At 44.9% G+C, this 14385-nt stretch overlaps 1 protein-coding gene across 1 annotated transcript in view; it reads right to left on the bottom strand.

The window, feature by feature from the left end:
• Nucleotides 1-1251, bottom strand: part of LOC142106923 (guanylin-like) — a 3842-nt gene extending 2591 nt beyond the window's left edge. The window contains exon 1 of the mRNA XM_075189975.1: nt 1130-1251. Within this exon, the coding sequence (XP_075046076.1) occupies nt 1130-1192 (63 nt within the window). The 5' untranslated portion in view covers nt 1193-1251. The remainder of the gene's footprint in view (nt 1-1129) is intronic.
• Nucleotides 1252-14385: the final 13134 nt, after the last annotated feature.

Below are 14385 nucleotides of genomic sequence, written 5' to 3'. Positions count from 1 at the left end.
TCTATCCCTCTTTCTTCCCTTATCTCACCCCCTCTCTCCCCCTCTCAGTCTCCATCTCTGCCCCTCTCCTCCACAGTTCTCTCTCTTTCTATACCCCCTCTCTCTCTCTCTCTCCATCTCCCCCTCCATTACACTCTCTTCCCCTCTACGGTTCTCTCTCTCTCTTCCTCTTCCCCCTTCCTTCTCTCTCTCAACCCTTCCCGTGTGCAGTTGTCTCTCTCTGCCTCTCTCCATCTCCCCCTTTCTCCCTCTGCAGTTCTCTCTCTTTCTCAGCCCCCTCTCTCTTTCTATCTCCATCTCTATGCATCCCGCCTGCAGCAGATGTCTTCTCCCTGCCCCTCCAAGTTAATCTCCCACCTCCTGCGATTCTCTCCCCACCCCCCACCCATGATTAAATTTCACTTTTGACACATTTTCTACAAGTTTATTTATCACAATCTATATTATTATCCGTCCCTGGCAAGTAGCAGGGCCTATAGGGCCTGGGCTCCCTTCTACACTACATCCCCCTATTATAATCCACCACTGACTCCCCATTTTCCAAGAGGCCACACAGTGGTAGACTAAAGTGGGGAATGTTTGGACAGTTGCCCCAAACCCACAAATACCTGTATACCTGTATCCATCTATCTAACGTAAGGGGGTTGGGGGGGGGGGGGTCTTAGGACCAAAAACATACTAGTAGGTTAATTGGTTGCTATCAAAATTGACCCTAGTCTCTACCTGTCTGTCTGTCTCCCTCTCTATGTGTGTGTGTGTGTGTGTCTATATTAGGGAATTTAGACTGTAAGCTCCAATGGTGCAGGGACTGATGTGAGTGAGTTCTCTGTACAGCGCTGCGGAGTCAGTGGCGCTATATAATAAATGATGATGATGATGATGATGACTTATTTAACAACATTGCAGCCAATTATTAATGAGCCTTTATCTGTCTAGTTACACAGTGATGGCAGCTGATTAATAAATGCTGCATATAATCATTAATATTTATATCATTAGTTTTCCTGGCCCTCTGTGATGTGTCTAAATAAGGGGCTGTTCCGGCTGGTAGATGGCGCAGAAGGAGCTGGGGTAGGAGGGTGAGGGGCCCAAGATGATCTGAATCTGCCAGTGGTGCTGCGGCTCTTACCTTGACCGTAACGCTGCCACATAAGTGGATGAGTAGAAGGAGACCTAGAGCCCGGGTCCACATGATGAAACTGTCGTTGTCCTGCCACCCGCTGCTGGTGTGGGGGTTTATATGCTTTGTGTCTGGTTATTCAGTAATTTCACCACTTCCTAGTGGCCGGGACGGTTCTTGGCAGCTGCCATCACTATAAACCTTTATTGACTACATGGGGTCACCTGATATTTTATTGCTCTTTCTTGGCAAATTTGGAAGATATGAAACGTGAGTAAACTGTCGTATGATGGAATTTATTGTAGATCAGAGCGACATTGTGTCTTATCTGTGCCTATAAAATACTCTATATATGTAATGTTAGATATCCCCAACTGAGACTGGATACAATGTATCTAGCCCTGATAGTTACTAACACCAGGTGACCTGCTGGTCTGCATTAGGTGCAGACGTGATCTGTACTCTCACTAAGCTATGAATAGCTTAATCAGCTGATCTTAATTAACTCTTAAAAGTAGTACATGGCTGAATACTAATACTTGCTACTGTACCATAGCCCACTTAGGAACGACTGATTAGGCCTAATTAGGCAGAACCTCTACAAGGGGCATGATTGGAACAGTTGGTGCGTTTCTGGGAGTGCACATGAGTATGATGGGTGGAAGTAGGTGGCGAAGGAGGAAGAGTTATGGTTGGGGAAAAGAAGGTTAAAGAAGTATCAGTGGAAGATGTAAAAGATAAACCAAATAAAAAAAAGGAGAGTGAAGAGAAGTGGGAAAATAGAAGTAAAGATACTAGGATGGATTATGATGGTAGGAATTACAGATTAGAGCAGTGATGGCAGGAATCAGGGATTAGATTACAAAATCTATGTAAAAATATAATGTCAAGATGAATGAAAAGGTTACTGAGGTGATCGGATATGAATCAACGCACTGTGGAAGCCAATAGCAGTGGCGAAACGCGTCTCCCACACAATCGACCACCTCAGATACAATTTGCTTTACTATTTTTTGGTATGATTTAGTTTCCATATTTTATTATCTTGATCCATCCATCTGATCACTTGTCTCAATACTGGACTTTTATCTGCACTTACACTGCCTTTTACTATAAACTTCCCCTTCACCCAATATTTTCTTCTTACCTATATCTTATCTATTTTAGATCACCTCATTTACATGTTACTTCACATAATCATGGTATTATCTATTTGACCAGTTTAGAGAGACTCCTGGTTCCACTATTCGATGGAAGAAAGATGGCGTATCTATGGAGTGACGGAACCTGCGACTTCTCCGTGCTCAGCGTTGATTTGCCGGAATCCATGAGGGACGGATGATTTTAGTTGTAGGATTTCAGGTTAGTGGGGCCAGTAGTAGAAACAACATATACAATATAGTTTGGTATGGTATTTGTGGAATGGGGTTTTCCTTATCCAGGTCCACCTGACACCCAAACACCACCAGGGACTCCCAGAGACATAATAACAATGAGATATTTCAGAGCAAATAAAACCATTGGCTGCAGATGCAGATTTTGTCAGCAGACAAATGGGGAATAATTGGCAGAAGACTCCAGATTCAACCACACATTATGTTGTCTGAGATGTTCCTGTCTATCCTGGAGATTACAATGATGATATTCCCTTATGGCTGGAACTTGTGCCACATATGAGATAATATGAGAGTCCTTTAGAACCAATCCTGGGTGCCATGTCCCTTCAGGGGTTAGGGGACGTACTACTCTAATTACCCCATGTTTACATGTTTGCATTGGGTTTCAAGTGAGAGAGCTTTTAACCTGATAACCTTTAATAGTTTGTTTTATTACTTTGCTCAGATCCCATTTGATGTGTGTTGTTGTCTGTAATAAATCTTATCTGTAACATATTATAACATAGCATTGGGAATATCATCAAAGCACTACAAGTTTATTCAGCTCATTAGCCAACTCTTTAATGAATTTAGATCTCAATAAAGAATCCAGCAGATTGTTACTTGTCCTAAGAGATACTTGGGAATGTTCCCAGTGAGTAAGATTATATTATATAATGGTGTATCCAATAGCCAGGTACAGAGGGCTCAGTCTCCTCTGGTCTGTTCTGCAAATATCACTCCCAAGTCACATTTATTCTTCTACGATTATGTTGTGATTTATTATTCTCCTGTGGGGCATTGGATATTCTGCAACCCTCAATGTGCCTGTCTATTTATTTACCCAGTCTGCTAGTACCACCCAGGTACCTCCCTTATCTGCCAATACCACCCAGTAACTTTATTAGTCTGCCAATACCAACCTGATACTACCCCAGCCTGTCAATACCAACCTGATACTACCCCAGTCTGCCAATACCAGCCAGATACTTCCCCAGTCTGTCAATACAAACCAGATACTTCCTCAGTTTGCTAATACCAGCCAGATACTTCCCCAGTCTGCCAATACCAGCCAGATACTTTCCCAGTCTGCCAATACCAGCCTGATACTTCCCCAGTCTGCCAATACCAGCCAGATACTTCCCCAGTCTGCCAATACCAGCCAGATACTTCCCCAGTCTGTCAATACCAGCCAGATACTTCCCTAGTCTGCCAATACCAGCCAGATACTTCCCCAGTCTGCCAATACCAGCCAGATACTTCCCCAGTCTGCCAATACAGCCAGATACTTCCCCAGTCTGCCAATACCAGCCAGATACTTCCCCAGTCTGCCAATACCAGCCAGATACTTCCCCAGTCTGCCAATACCAGCCAGATACTTCCCCAGTGTGTCAATACCAGCCAGATACTTCCCCAGTCTGCCAATACCAGCCAGATACTTCCCCAGTCTGCCAATACAGCCAGATACTTCCCCAGTCTGCCAATACCAGCCAGATACTTCCCTAGTCTGCCAATACCAGCCAGATACTTCCCCAGTCTGCCAATACCAGCCAGATACTTCCCCAGTCTGACAATACGCAGCCAGATACTTCCCCAGTCTGCCAATACCCAGCCAGATACTTCCCCAGTCCTGTCAATACCAGCCAGATACTTCCTCAGTTTGCTAATACCAGCCAGATACTTCCCCAGTCTGCCAATACCAGCCAGATACTTCCCTAGTCTGCCAATACCAGCCAGATACTTCCCCAGTCTGCCAATACACGCAGATACTTCCCCAGTCTGCCAATACCAGCCAGATACTTCCCCAGTCTGCCAATACCAGCCAGATACTTCCCCAGTCTGTCAATACCAGCCAGATACTTCATCAGTCTGACAATACCAGCCAGATACTTCCACAGTCTGTCAATACCAGCCAGATACTTCCCCAGACTGCCAATACCAGCCAGATACTTCCACAGTCTGCCAATACCAGCCTGATACTTCCTCAGTTTGCTAATACAGCCAGATACTTCCTCAGTTTGCTAATACCAGCCAGATACTTCCCAGTCTGTCAATACCAGCCAGAATACTTCCCCAGTCTGCCAATACCAGCCAGATACTTCATCAGTCTGACAATACCAAGATGGCACTTCCCAGTCTGCAAACTTTACCTGTGATCATAGGATCTGTTCTATCACCTGGACGCTGATCAGTAGTTGTTCCTCATTGACTTTTGTTACCTTAATTACCCACCTGTGTCAGTGAGTAGTTGCTGGCTTTCCATGCCTGCTTTTCTGTGCACCTGGTCAGTGCTGTTGTGAATCCGTCCTGCTGTCTGACTCACTCTTGTTTGTGACCCCAATTGTCCTGTTTGTCCCTGGGACCAAATCTTAGAGTGTGTCCTGATTATTCTCTATCTGCCTGAACTGGATTTTGCCTATTGCATGTTCAATCTCCGCTCTGCTGTTTGTACTGTTCTCTGGATTCTATACCATATTACTCAGAGCACCTTGTGTATAGACGTCTGCTGTGCCTAAACATTACCCTACAGATGCTTCTACTTTGTCAGGTTTTATTGGTATTGGGGACAGCTAAGTATCAACGAACATATTAAGTTTCATGGAATTGGGGGTTGCTATAGGTGAAAGAACTTGTCAAGATTGGTTCTGATAACTTAGTTAATGAGGGATTTGTGACTATACCCTGTAAAGTGACCCAGTAGAAGCACTGTCTGTGTGCTGTCGTCTGCTAATAGCAGCTGATTTACCTCCTCTCCACTGACTGGACTCCATGTGGTTCACTGCCCAAGAGGGAATGGCTCTATATTATACTCTAGCCACCAGGAATGGGCTCTGTATCGTACACTGGTCACCAGAGATGTAGTCTGTACAGTACACAGTCAGTCAGGGAATGGCTCTATATTATACTCTAGCCACCAGGAATGGGCTCTGTATTGTACACTGACCACAAGGGAATGGGTTTTGTGTAGTGCACTATCTACCAGGGAATGGGCTCTGTATATTATACTGGCTACAAGGAAATGGGCTTTGCACTAGTCACCAGTCCATAGGCTTTGGATTGTATACTAGCCAGCACATGAATAAACTCTGGCTGTGGTTACTGTGTTGGCTTTTTCTGTAGAATATAGAATGTAGAATAGAATATTGTGTCAGGGTCACTGTTGGATTCAGTGTGTATCAGACCCTGTATAACGGACTGAATAATAAATAGAGCTCAACTTGTCCCACAACTGCTACCTCTTTCCAAATATCCCTTACTGCTGCCCCCAGCAATCTCTGCTTCCTCCCTGGTTGTATTATATATACTTATTACCTCCCTGCTGATTTATTACACTGTACTAAACATTCCTCAAGGAGTTATTTTGATACAATTTACTAACATTAAGTTATCTCTTACAGGGTTTTCGTTTCTTATTTTTAAGCATGTGAAGGACCCTCTATGACTCGCTCTTACTTACTATTGTTTGTTATAGAAAAATAGTATTATTTACAGTTGACATCATAGATATATAGAAAACGTCAAAGAAATTGAGTTAGTAATTACCAAAATTCCTGACTTGAAGCTAATTGTTCGTCTTGTAAGGTCTCAGGTTGAAGGCTGACTATGGCTGTGGCGTCATTGCAATTTAGGTTTGATTATGAGTTCAAGGTCAAACATCGATGTGGTTATCACACTCACATTGTTCTCTCATCAACATGAAATGATCGAATTAAACCGAGTCAGTGGAAATATATAGATGTTTCATGTGATTACGTCTCTACTTGTCAACTGAGTATCTCAGCACAAGGTCCGTCTACAAGTCAATGATTAGATGAGCAATGCCACCTGTGACTGGAACCGGTAACCTCTATTGTCCAAAATCTAAGTACTATTACCCTCAGTAACTGGAAAAGATGGTGACAGCAGGACATACTCCATTACCGGCTGGTGTATGCGCACATCATTACCCTGGAGACCCTGCTCCTTACACTATATAACTCTCAGTCTGTGGCTTCCTGCTGCTTCCATTCCCCTCCTCACATCATGTCACTGCCCCTGTCACATGCAGCCCTGTCCTCACTAACACATCAATCATCTCCTGATATACTCTGTGCTGCTGGGGACCCTGCCCCTTCCACTATATAACTCTCAGTCTGTGGCTTCCTGCTGCCTCCATTCCCCTCCTCACATCATGTCACTGCCCCTGTCACATACAGCCCTGTCCTCACTAACACATCACTCATCTCCTGATATACTCTGTGCTGCTGAGGACCCTGCCCCTTCCACTATATAACTCTCAGTCTGTGGCTTCCTGCTGCCTCCATTCCCCTCCTCACATCATGTCACTGTCCCTGTCACATGCAGCCCTGTCCTCACTAACACATCACTCATCTCCTGAAATACTCTGTGCTGCTGGAGGACCCTGCTCCTTCCACTATATGACTCTCAGTCTGTGGCTTCCTGTCACATGCAGCCCTGTCCTCACTAACACATCACTCATCTCCTGATATACTCTGTGCTGCTGGGGACCCTGCCCCTTCCACTATATAACTCTCAGTCTGTGGCTTCCTGCTGCCTCCATTCCCCTCCTCACATCATGTCACTGCCCCTGTCCTCACTAACACATCACTCATCTCCTGATATACTCTGTGCTGCTGGGGACCCTGCTCCTTCCACTATATAACTCTCAGTCTGTGGCTTCCTGCTGCCTCCATTCCCCTCCTCACATCATGTCACTGCCCCTGTCACATGCAGCCCTGTCCTCACTGACACATCACTCATCTCCTGATATACTTTGTGCTGCTGTGCTGCTGGGGGACCCTGCTCCTTCCACTATATAACTCTGTCCTTACTATCACATCACTCATCTCCTGATATACACTGTGCTGTTGTGAATATTCTGTTGGTCTGATTGGTTCCTCTGGTCCTTGTGAAACACTGTAATGAAGAAGGGGTCTGGATGCGGAGAGATCCCCAGGGTTTTGTAGAACATTATATGGTAATGCTGCGAATGTTAATGTTTGAGCAGCACTAAAACTTCTATGACATGTAACTATGATAATTGTGTGTGATAATGTTGGGCGTGGTTCAATGGTTATTCACTTATGGAGACATCCGTGCGGTTGATTTTCCATGACTCTTCGCCCAGTGACATTAAATACTCTGTTGGACATGACTATACTTTCATGATAGTATACTGATGATTGCTTTAAGCATCTGGCTCCATTACATCGTAGATGCTGGTTCACATGGATCATACAATCAGCATATACACAACATTGCGTGTGTTTGGATGAACGCTCTTTACGTCTGCAAATGCTCAATATACGTGTCCTTGTATCACTACTGTGTGGTCCCCTCATCTGTTTATATTCTATACAAATTATTGTGTTTAAAAAAAAAAAAGAATTCCTATTGAAGACTTAAAAACTTTATGACAGTCGGAACGTCCCAATTAACCTTAAATCAGCTGAGTAGAGACAAGAAAAAGAAACATCTGCACACGTATATAAGGTGGGGACTCCTTCCACTTGGTGGTTTCCTGTCTCTCGGCTGCGTAAGGTGTTGTATCTACCTGTGGGACCTTTCCCAGCAAGTCTGGAGGGTTCCTGCGACGCACCGCTGAGAGTACATATAGGTTCAGACCTGTCTTCTAGGTAGCTCATACGGGGTTAGAGAGGAGTCCCTCCTTTTTTACAACAACTCCGAAGTATTTGGAGTTTGTCAGGAACACGCTCCCAGCTTCCGTGACTTTGGGGGTGTTTGCTATATGAGGTCACACAATTCCAGCCCGCAGTCTCTCTTTACCCATCACACAGGTTATAGACCTGATGGCAACACACCAAGGAACTCAGTTCTGTTCTCATCACACCGATACCAAGATGAAGGGAATAGATGCTTTATCAATTCCAACCAGGGTCTGTCTTCCTCTTATTGCCTGCGCACTATGGAAGCGCAAGAAGAAGCAGAAGTAGCAGTTCTTCCTATTTGGCTGCTGGTGGTTTGCTGTAGTCTTGGGAATGCTTTTGGAACAACTTTGACCAGGGACCAATTCTACATCTCAGCCCAAAGATCTTCTCTTTGAGGGCATGGAGATTGAGCTTAGACACCAGGGGTGTCTCGGATAAAGTTATTGAGATTCTTCTGAAAGTCAGAACACAAAATTCCTCCTCTATTTTAGAATTTGGAACATGTTCATTCTGTGGTGCAAACCTAAATCCTTTCATCCAGCTTCTGCTACCATTCCACAAATTCTAGACTTTCTTCAGGATGCTGTGAAGGTCCAGGTGTCTGCACTGCAGTTTCCTATACTCCAGGTTGGTATCTTATGAACTTATGTTTCTATGTGAGGTTTTTTTCCCCAAGCAGTGAAAAGAATTAGACCTCGTATCAAATGTTTTGTAGGACCTCAGATGTCTCTAGATGCCCTAACAAGGTCCCTTTGCGTTTCTGTAGGATTTGTTCTTCAAACAGCTGATATTGGAAGTGGTATTTCTGATAGGAATCTTATCCACCCATCCAGTGGGAGAACTACCAGCTGTATAGTGTAAAGAACCTTTTATAAACATATATGGACAGAGTTGTATTATGATCCAATCCTAGAATTATACCTAAACTAATCTCCACTTTTTATATCAATCTAGAATTTATCCTTCCTTCCTTTTATCTACAACCAACTACCGATAGAAAAGGACAATTATATTCCCTGGAAGACGTCAGGGTAATTCTGTCACGGGTATCAGGACTGAAGTTTTACCTGCTGGTATTGGCGCCTCCGGTCTTCTCCAGAGTCCACCGCAAGGAAGATTAGGTTTTGCTGCAAAGAGACATGCAGGTCGTGGCCCTCCCAGTTAGCCACCAGCAAGGCAATTGGTGGTCATGCAATCCGAGGTCAAACTGTGCGGGCAATGAAAGTACCGAAGGAGCAGACAAAGCAGAGTCAGGAAGCCAGGAGTCAAACCAGGAGATCTGTATAAACCAGAGGGAGATTCCAAAGCAGAGTCAGACAGAACCGGGTCAGAGTCCAGATAATCAGCCAGCTGCTTGGGAACAAACAGGAGCGCTGGAGCATAGGGAGACCTAGATACTCTGGCACCCTTGTGGTGTAAGGGAGCCTCTAATTGGTGGTAGGAATTCAGCGGGCAGGACGCCGACAGAAGCGTCCCGTTGTGTGAGGGAGATGCAAGTGAACCACGCATGCGTATGCTGACGCCAGGAGGAGAGAACGGAACGCATCTTGTCGGCAGGACGCGGTTGCGCAGAGAAGGAAAGCGATCATCCCAGGCACAGAGTGGAAGTGCGGGAACGGCGCCTGACAAATTTCAATTTATCTTTCCAGAACAACAGAAAAGGACATATCAACTTCTACTATGAGAGTCTTACTATATTCCTGTGCACTGCCCGTTGTTTAAAAACGCTAATTACAGTAAGCCACAGAGTTATATAGTGAAAGGAACAGAGTACACAGCTGCACAGAGTAGGGATATGAGGCTCCTGTCACTCTGATACAGGAAGCCACAGACTGAGAGGTATATAGTGGAAGGAGCAGGGTCCTCCAGCAGCACAGAGTATATCAGGAGACGAGTGATGTGTTAGTGAGGACAGGGCTGCATGTGACAGGGGCAGTGACATGATGTGAGAAGGGGAATGGAGGCAGCAGGAAGCCACAGACTGAGAGTTATATAGTGGAAGGAGCAGGGTCCCCAGCAGCACAGAGTATATCAGGAGATGAGTGATGTGTTAGTGAGGACAGGGCTGCATGTGACAGGGGCAGTGACATGATGTGAGGAGGGGAATGGAGGCAGCAGGAAGCCACAGACTGAGAGTTATATAGTGGGAGAAGCAGGGTCCCCCAGCAGCACAGAGTATATCAGGAGATGAGTGATGTGCTAGTGAGGACAGGGCTGCATGTGACAGGGGCAGTTACATGATGTGAGGAGGGGAATGGAGGCAGCAGGAAGCCACAGACTGAGAGTTATATAGTGGAAGGAGCAGGGTCCTCAGCAGTACAGAGTACTAATATGACACTGATGCAGGAAGATTGTGGTGTGAAACAAAGTTCAAACATCCAACTTGTTTATCTACTTCTTTTGTGCACAAATCTCACATCTGCCAGAAGTCGTGAACTTCTGTGGACAATCCCAATTTTCAAGGCTTGCTAGGAAACAACGTCAGTGGTCTCAGAGGATCTGGTTTATTTTGTCTCAGTTTTCTATCTTGGAATGCTGGCAGATACGAGATCGCTCTGCAAGTTGTTTTGTAAATGTGCATTGACAGAACCAGCGCCTCTGCAGGAGATGTGACCGCTAAGGGACCTGGAAGTGAGGAGGGCCCAGCAGTCTCCTGAGGACTCCAATCTGCTCTTCTGAGTGTGCACAGCGTATAAATAACACCTTCACGGTGCATCCTCAGCCTCAGCTCATGCTCAGAACTTAGGACGGATGGGCCACCGTCGCCCGACCCTCCCGTATTGTGGGGCCCGTCCATGCAGTGCTTGGCCCCTGTAAATGCCCCTGATCCCACAGATCCTTACCTCAGTAATTATATTAATATCAATCTATTCTCAGCAGACGGAGAAGCAGTTGTTACATTTAATCTCAGTAATTCCCCTTTAATTTAATAGCTAATGGCATATAAAGTTTGGGATAATCATAAACACTTTACTATATTGGTCATTAAAGTTACTAATTAACTGAAGAATGTAAAATCTGGTCATATTGGTTAATTAGCAATGAAAGTGTTGGTTATGACAGGGAAAAGGTCGTCGCTGCACATAAATATTTACACGGTGCAATTGTTTCCCCCCTCGGCCCATGTGGGTGGTGGAGGTGCAATTTTCTACTGGTACCTACCTCCGATATTACCCCGGCCACCCGATACTAGAGAGTCTCATTCTCCTACGGTCCTCGGGGGTTATTAGGCAAACAAGTAGCAGCACAGTTCAGATATAGCACATACAGTAAGAGTACAGTTGTACAATTAATAATGGGCGACAGAACATCTCTGTCTGTGATGGAAATATATGAGGCAGCTTTATCTCCCACACCTTGGTCCAGCACAGTTTGTTACTTATTGTAAGAAGTGCTTCACCTCTGGGCACAGGAGCTGGCACTCTAACATGATGGGTGCTGTCTCACGTTTCTCTCTCTCAGTGGGCTGCTACACTCCTCTCTGGCCACACTCTGTAACTAACAAGTGCAGTCTCACTGCTTACAGGTGTCTCTCACTCACACCTCAGATCATCATTCTACCACCCTGCGGTCTCTTGACGCCCTGGCTCTCTGTTGCTTCTCTCTCACACGCTCAGTTACACAATACTATCACTGTCCTATTCAGAGGGGCAACTACTCCGACTGTATCAGACGCTAATCTCAAATGGTCTGGAAGGTAACTAAAGCCCAAGCTTTGTACTCTAAGGCTCCAAACACTCCCCAGGGTGTCAGTCATCCCAGGGACGTCACTCGCTCCCTCTAGCGCTAAGTGGGCATTACACAATAATAGTGAACACTCCCCAGGGTGTCAGTCATCCCAGGGACGTCACTCGCTCCCTCTAGCGCTAAGTGGGCATTACACAATAATAGTGAACACTTCATATGCGGGGATGAACTGCACTTTGAGGTTCCACATCATTCTCTTCACACTGAGATCCATCAGCCTTTGTTCATTAACAATCTTTGAACCTATGACTTTAGAGTATATCCTATAGACCAGGCCTGGCCAACCTGTGGATCTTCGGGTGTTGTGAAACTAGATCCACAAGTTGGTCTGGCCTGTTATAGACATTACCGGCAGGTCTCACATCTCTGTAAAAAGAGATTAAATCACTTATCACCAATCCTTTCAAATATATCGCCTGTTGTCTGTCTTTTAAGTGGTCAGATAAATGCCGCATCAATCTCACAGGATTCATTACCATTGTAGCCCCGTAGTTATACTTCCAGGTGGAAGACAAAGGACCTGCCGAGGGGCAGAAAAGGGCATCTCTAGGGCCATAGCCAAGATTGGGTGAGGGTCGGATTGGGCAGCTGGGGCCTTGCCGGGCGACTCAAACCTCCGGCCCCCCTTGTGGAAGCAACGCCCTGTGTTTCCGCCACTGGACCTTCCATTTCCTAATTTAATATCTCAGATCTATAAAGACATATGGGAACGTTGTCTGCAGCTGATACAGGAGAATCCTCCAAATCTGGGGCTGCCGAATGAGATCCTCGTATTTTCACCCATAATGGGGAAGGCTTCATGTGTTAGTCTCTTCCGTCGTATCATGCGAGTATTTATAGGGCTGATGTTATAGATAAAACTCTATAAACTCATAAAGAAAGCAGTCACTAAGCCCTATGGATAACTCCTTAGTTATACGTTTAACGTGCAGTGGACATACTGTGTGTTTCTCTTTTGGTTACTAATATAACATCAGGATAATTATATTGATTTTTATACCTATATATTTTAATATAAATAACACAATGTAACATTAGTTTTTATAGAGTGGCCATCGTACTCTTGAGGATGATAATTAACATACTGAGAAGATTATTTTGGCTCCACCATCTCTACCATATCCGCAGTGTATTTGTCTCGTAAGTAACTGGGTTGTTAGTTTCTGACATAAAATGTTGATAATATCTACAGACAGGAACCAGCATGGAACCATCTGGTGCTTTATCACAGAGAACATCCTCTTCAGTGTCCTTGTGAATCACCACACTAGAATATATCAGAGGTTTCCACCCTTCGTGGAGGCTTTGTCTGGCTTATGTCCCTAATCACTTCTGAGTTTGTCTTATCTCTGTTATTATAAACAGTCTCACTAACCTTCCTAGTGGTAGTAATGGCCGAAAGGATGGGGTATTACCCGAGCTCCCTCGTCAGAGTGAAGAAGACCCATGACCTGTGTGAAGATACACGGGTCATATATTCAGACACCTCGCTGATGAAATGAAATTGATTGTTTATTTTGCACTGTATATACAGATCCATAAAACACAGGAGCAGGGTGTTTTGTGAGGTGAGAGTCCAGATAGATTGAGACCTTGGAGAGGATGGAGCTCCTCACAATAATCCCACACAGGGAATAATAACAGATGGTCCCACACAGGAACACAGGAGATTGAAGAGCAATTCCACACCGGAATAATGATGAAAACAAATCCACAAAGGAAAAAAAGATGCAATCCACAAGGTCCCTTGGCGGAGTATCGCCCCTTAGCCAAAGCCAGTGACTGACATGAGGATCTGGCTTAGGTCAACTCCTTTTAAGCCCACCAAATTCCCACAGTGATGTGACCTCCCAGGGGAGTGGCACAGGCTTCTGGTTGGTGGGGTCCTTATCATGTATATATGTGGGCCTACTGAGGGGCGTTGTTTCCTCACAGCCAATGTCTAAGTATTGCCATGGACTGTAAGAATGTCTCCCTTCCCCCAAGTGAGAGAATCTGTGATTAAAGTCAAAGGTAGAGTAAAAAAATCACAATTATGAAGCAAAAGATTAAATGCGATGTTGCCCATTGTGCTGCTGTAGGGTGTCTTCTGGTGAGAACAGAGACTCTTATTGAGTTTTGTACTACTGAGAAGAACAGGAACACCATCTAGTTATCTGAGGTTATCTATGGGTGTTTACAGTAGAGTCATGTCCTGCCTAGGAGGAATAAACTCAGGGTCTTGTTAAATAAGGTTCAGTAGTGTGAGGATTCACAATGCTAGCGCTAGATAACATCTGTAAAAAAACAATTACTGTGAGGATTCACAATGCTAGCTCCAGGTGACAGCTGTCAGAATCCAGTTCACAATGACAGCTACAAACACCTTCTCTCAATTCCTGTAATCAGCACTCAAGTGGAAAGCTCAAATCTAACAGAATAAGTTCTCTCACCTGTTTGTAGTCTTTATAAAGTCCTTCATTTCTACCAAACC

The sequence above is a fragment of the Mixophyes fleayi genome, chromosome 11 (genome assembly GCF_038048845.1).
Source record: "Mixophyes fleayi isolate aMixFle1 chromosome 11, aMixFle1.hap1, whole genome shotgun sequence".
Classification (NCBI taxonomy): domain Eukaryota; kingdom Metazoa; phylum Chordata; class Amphibia; order Anura; family Limnodynastidae; genus Mixophyes; species Mixophyes fleayi.
The sequence above is the reverse complement of the archived record's forward strand: the minus strand, read 5'-3'. Positions and strand labels throughout refer to the sequence as shown.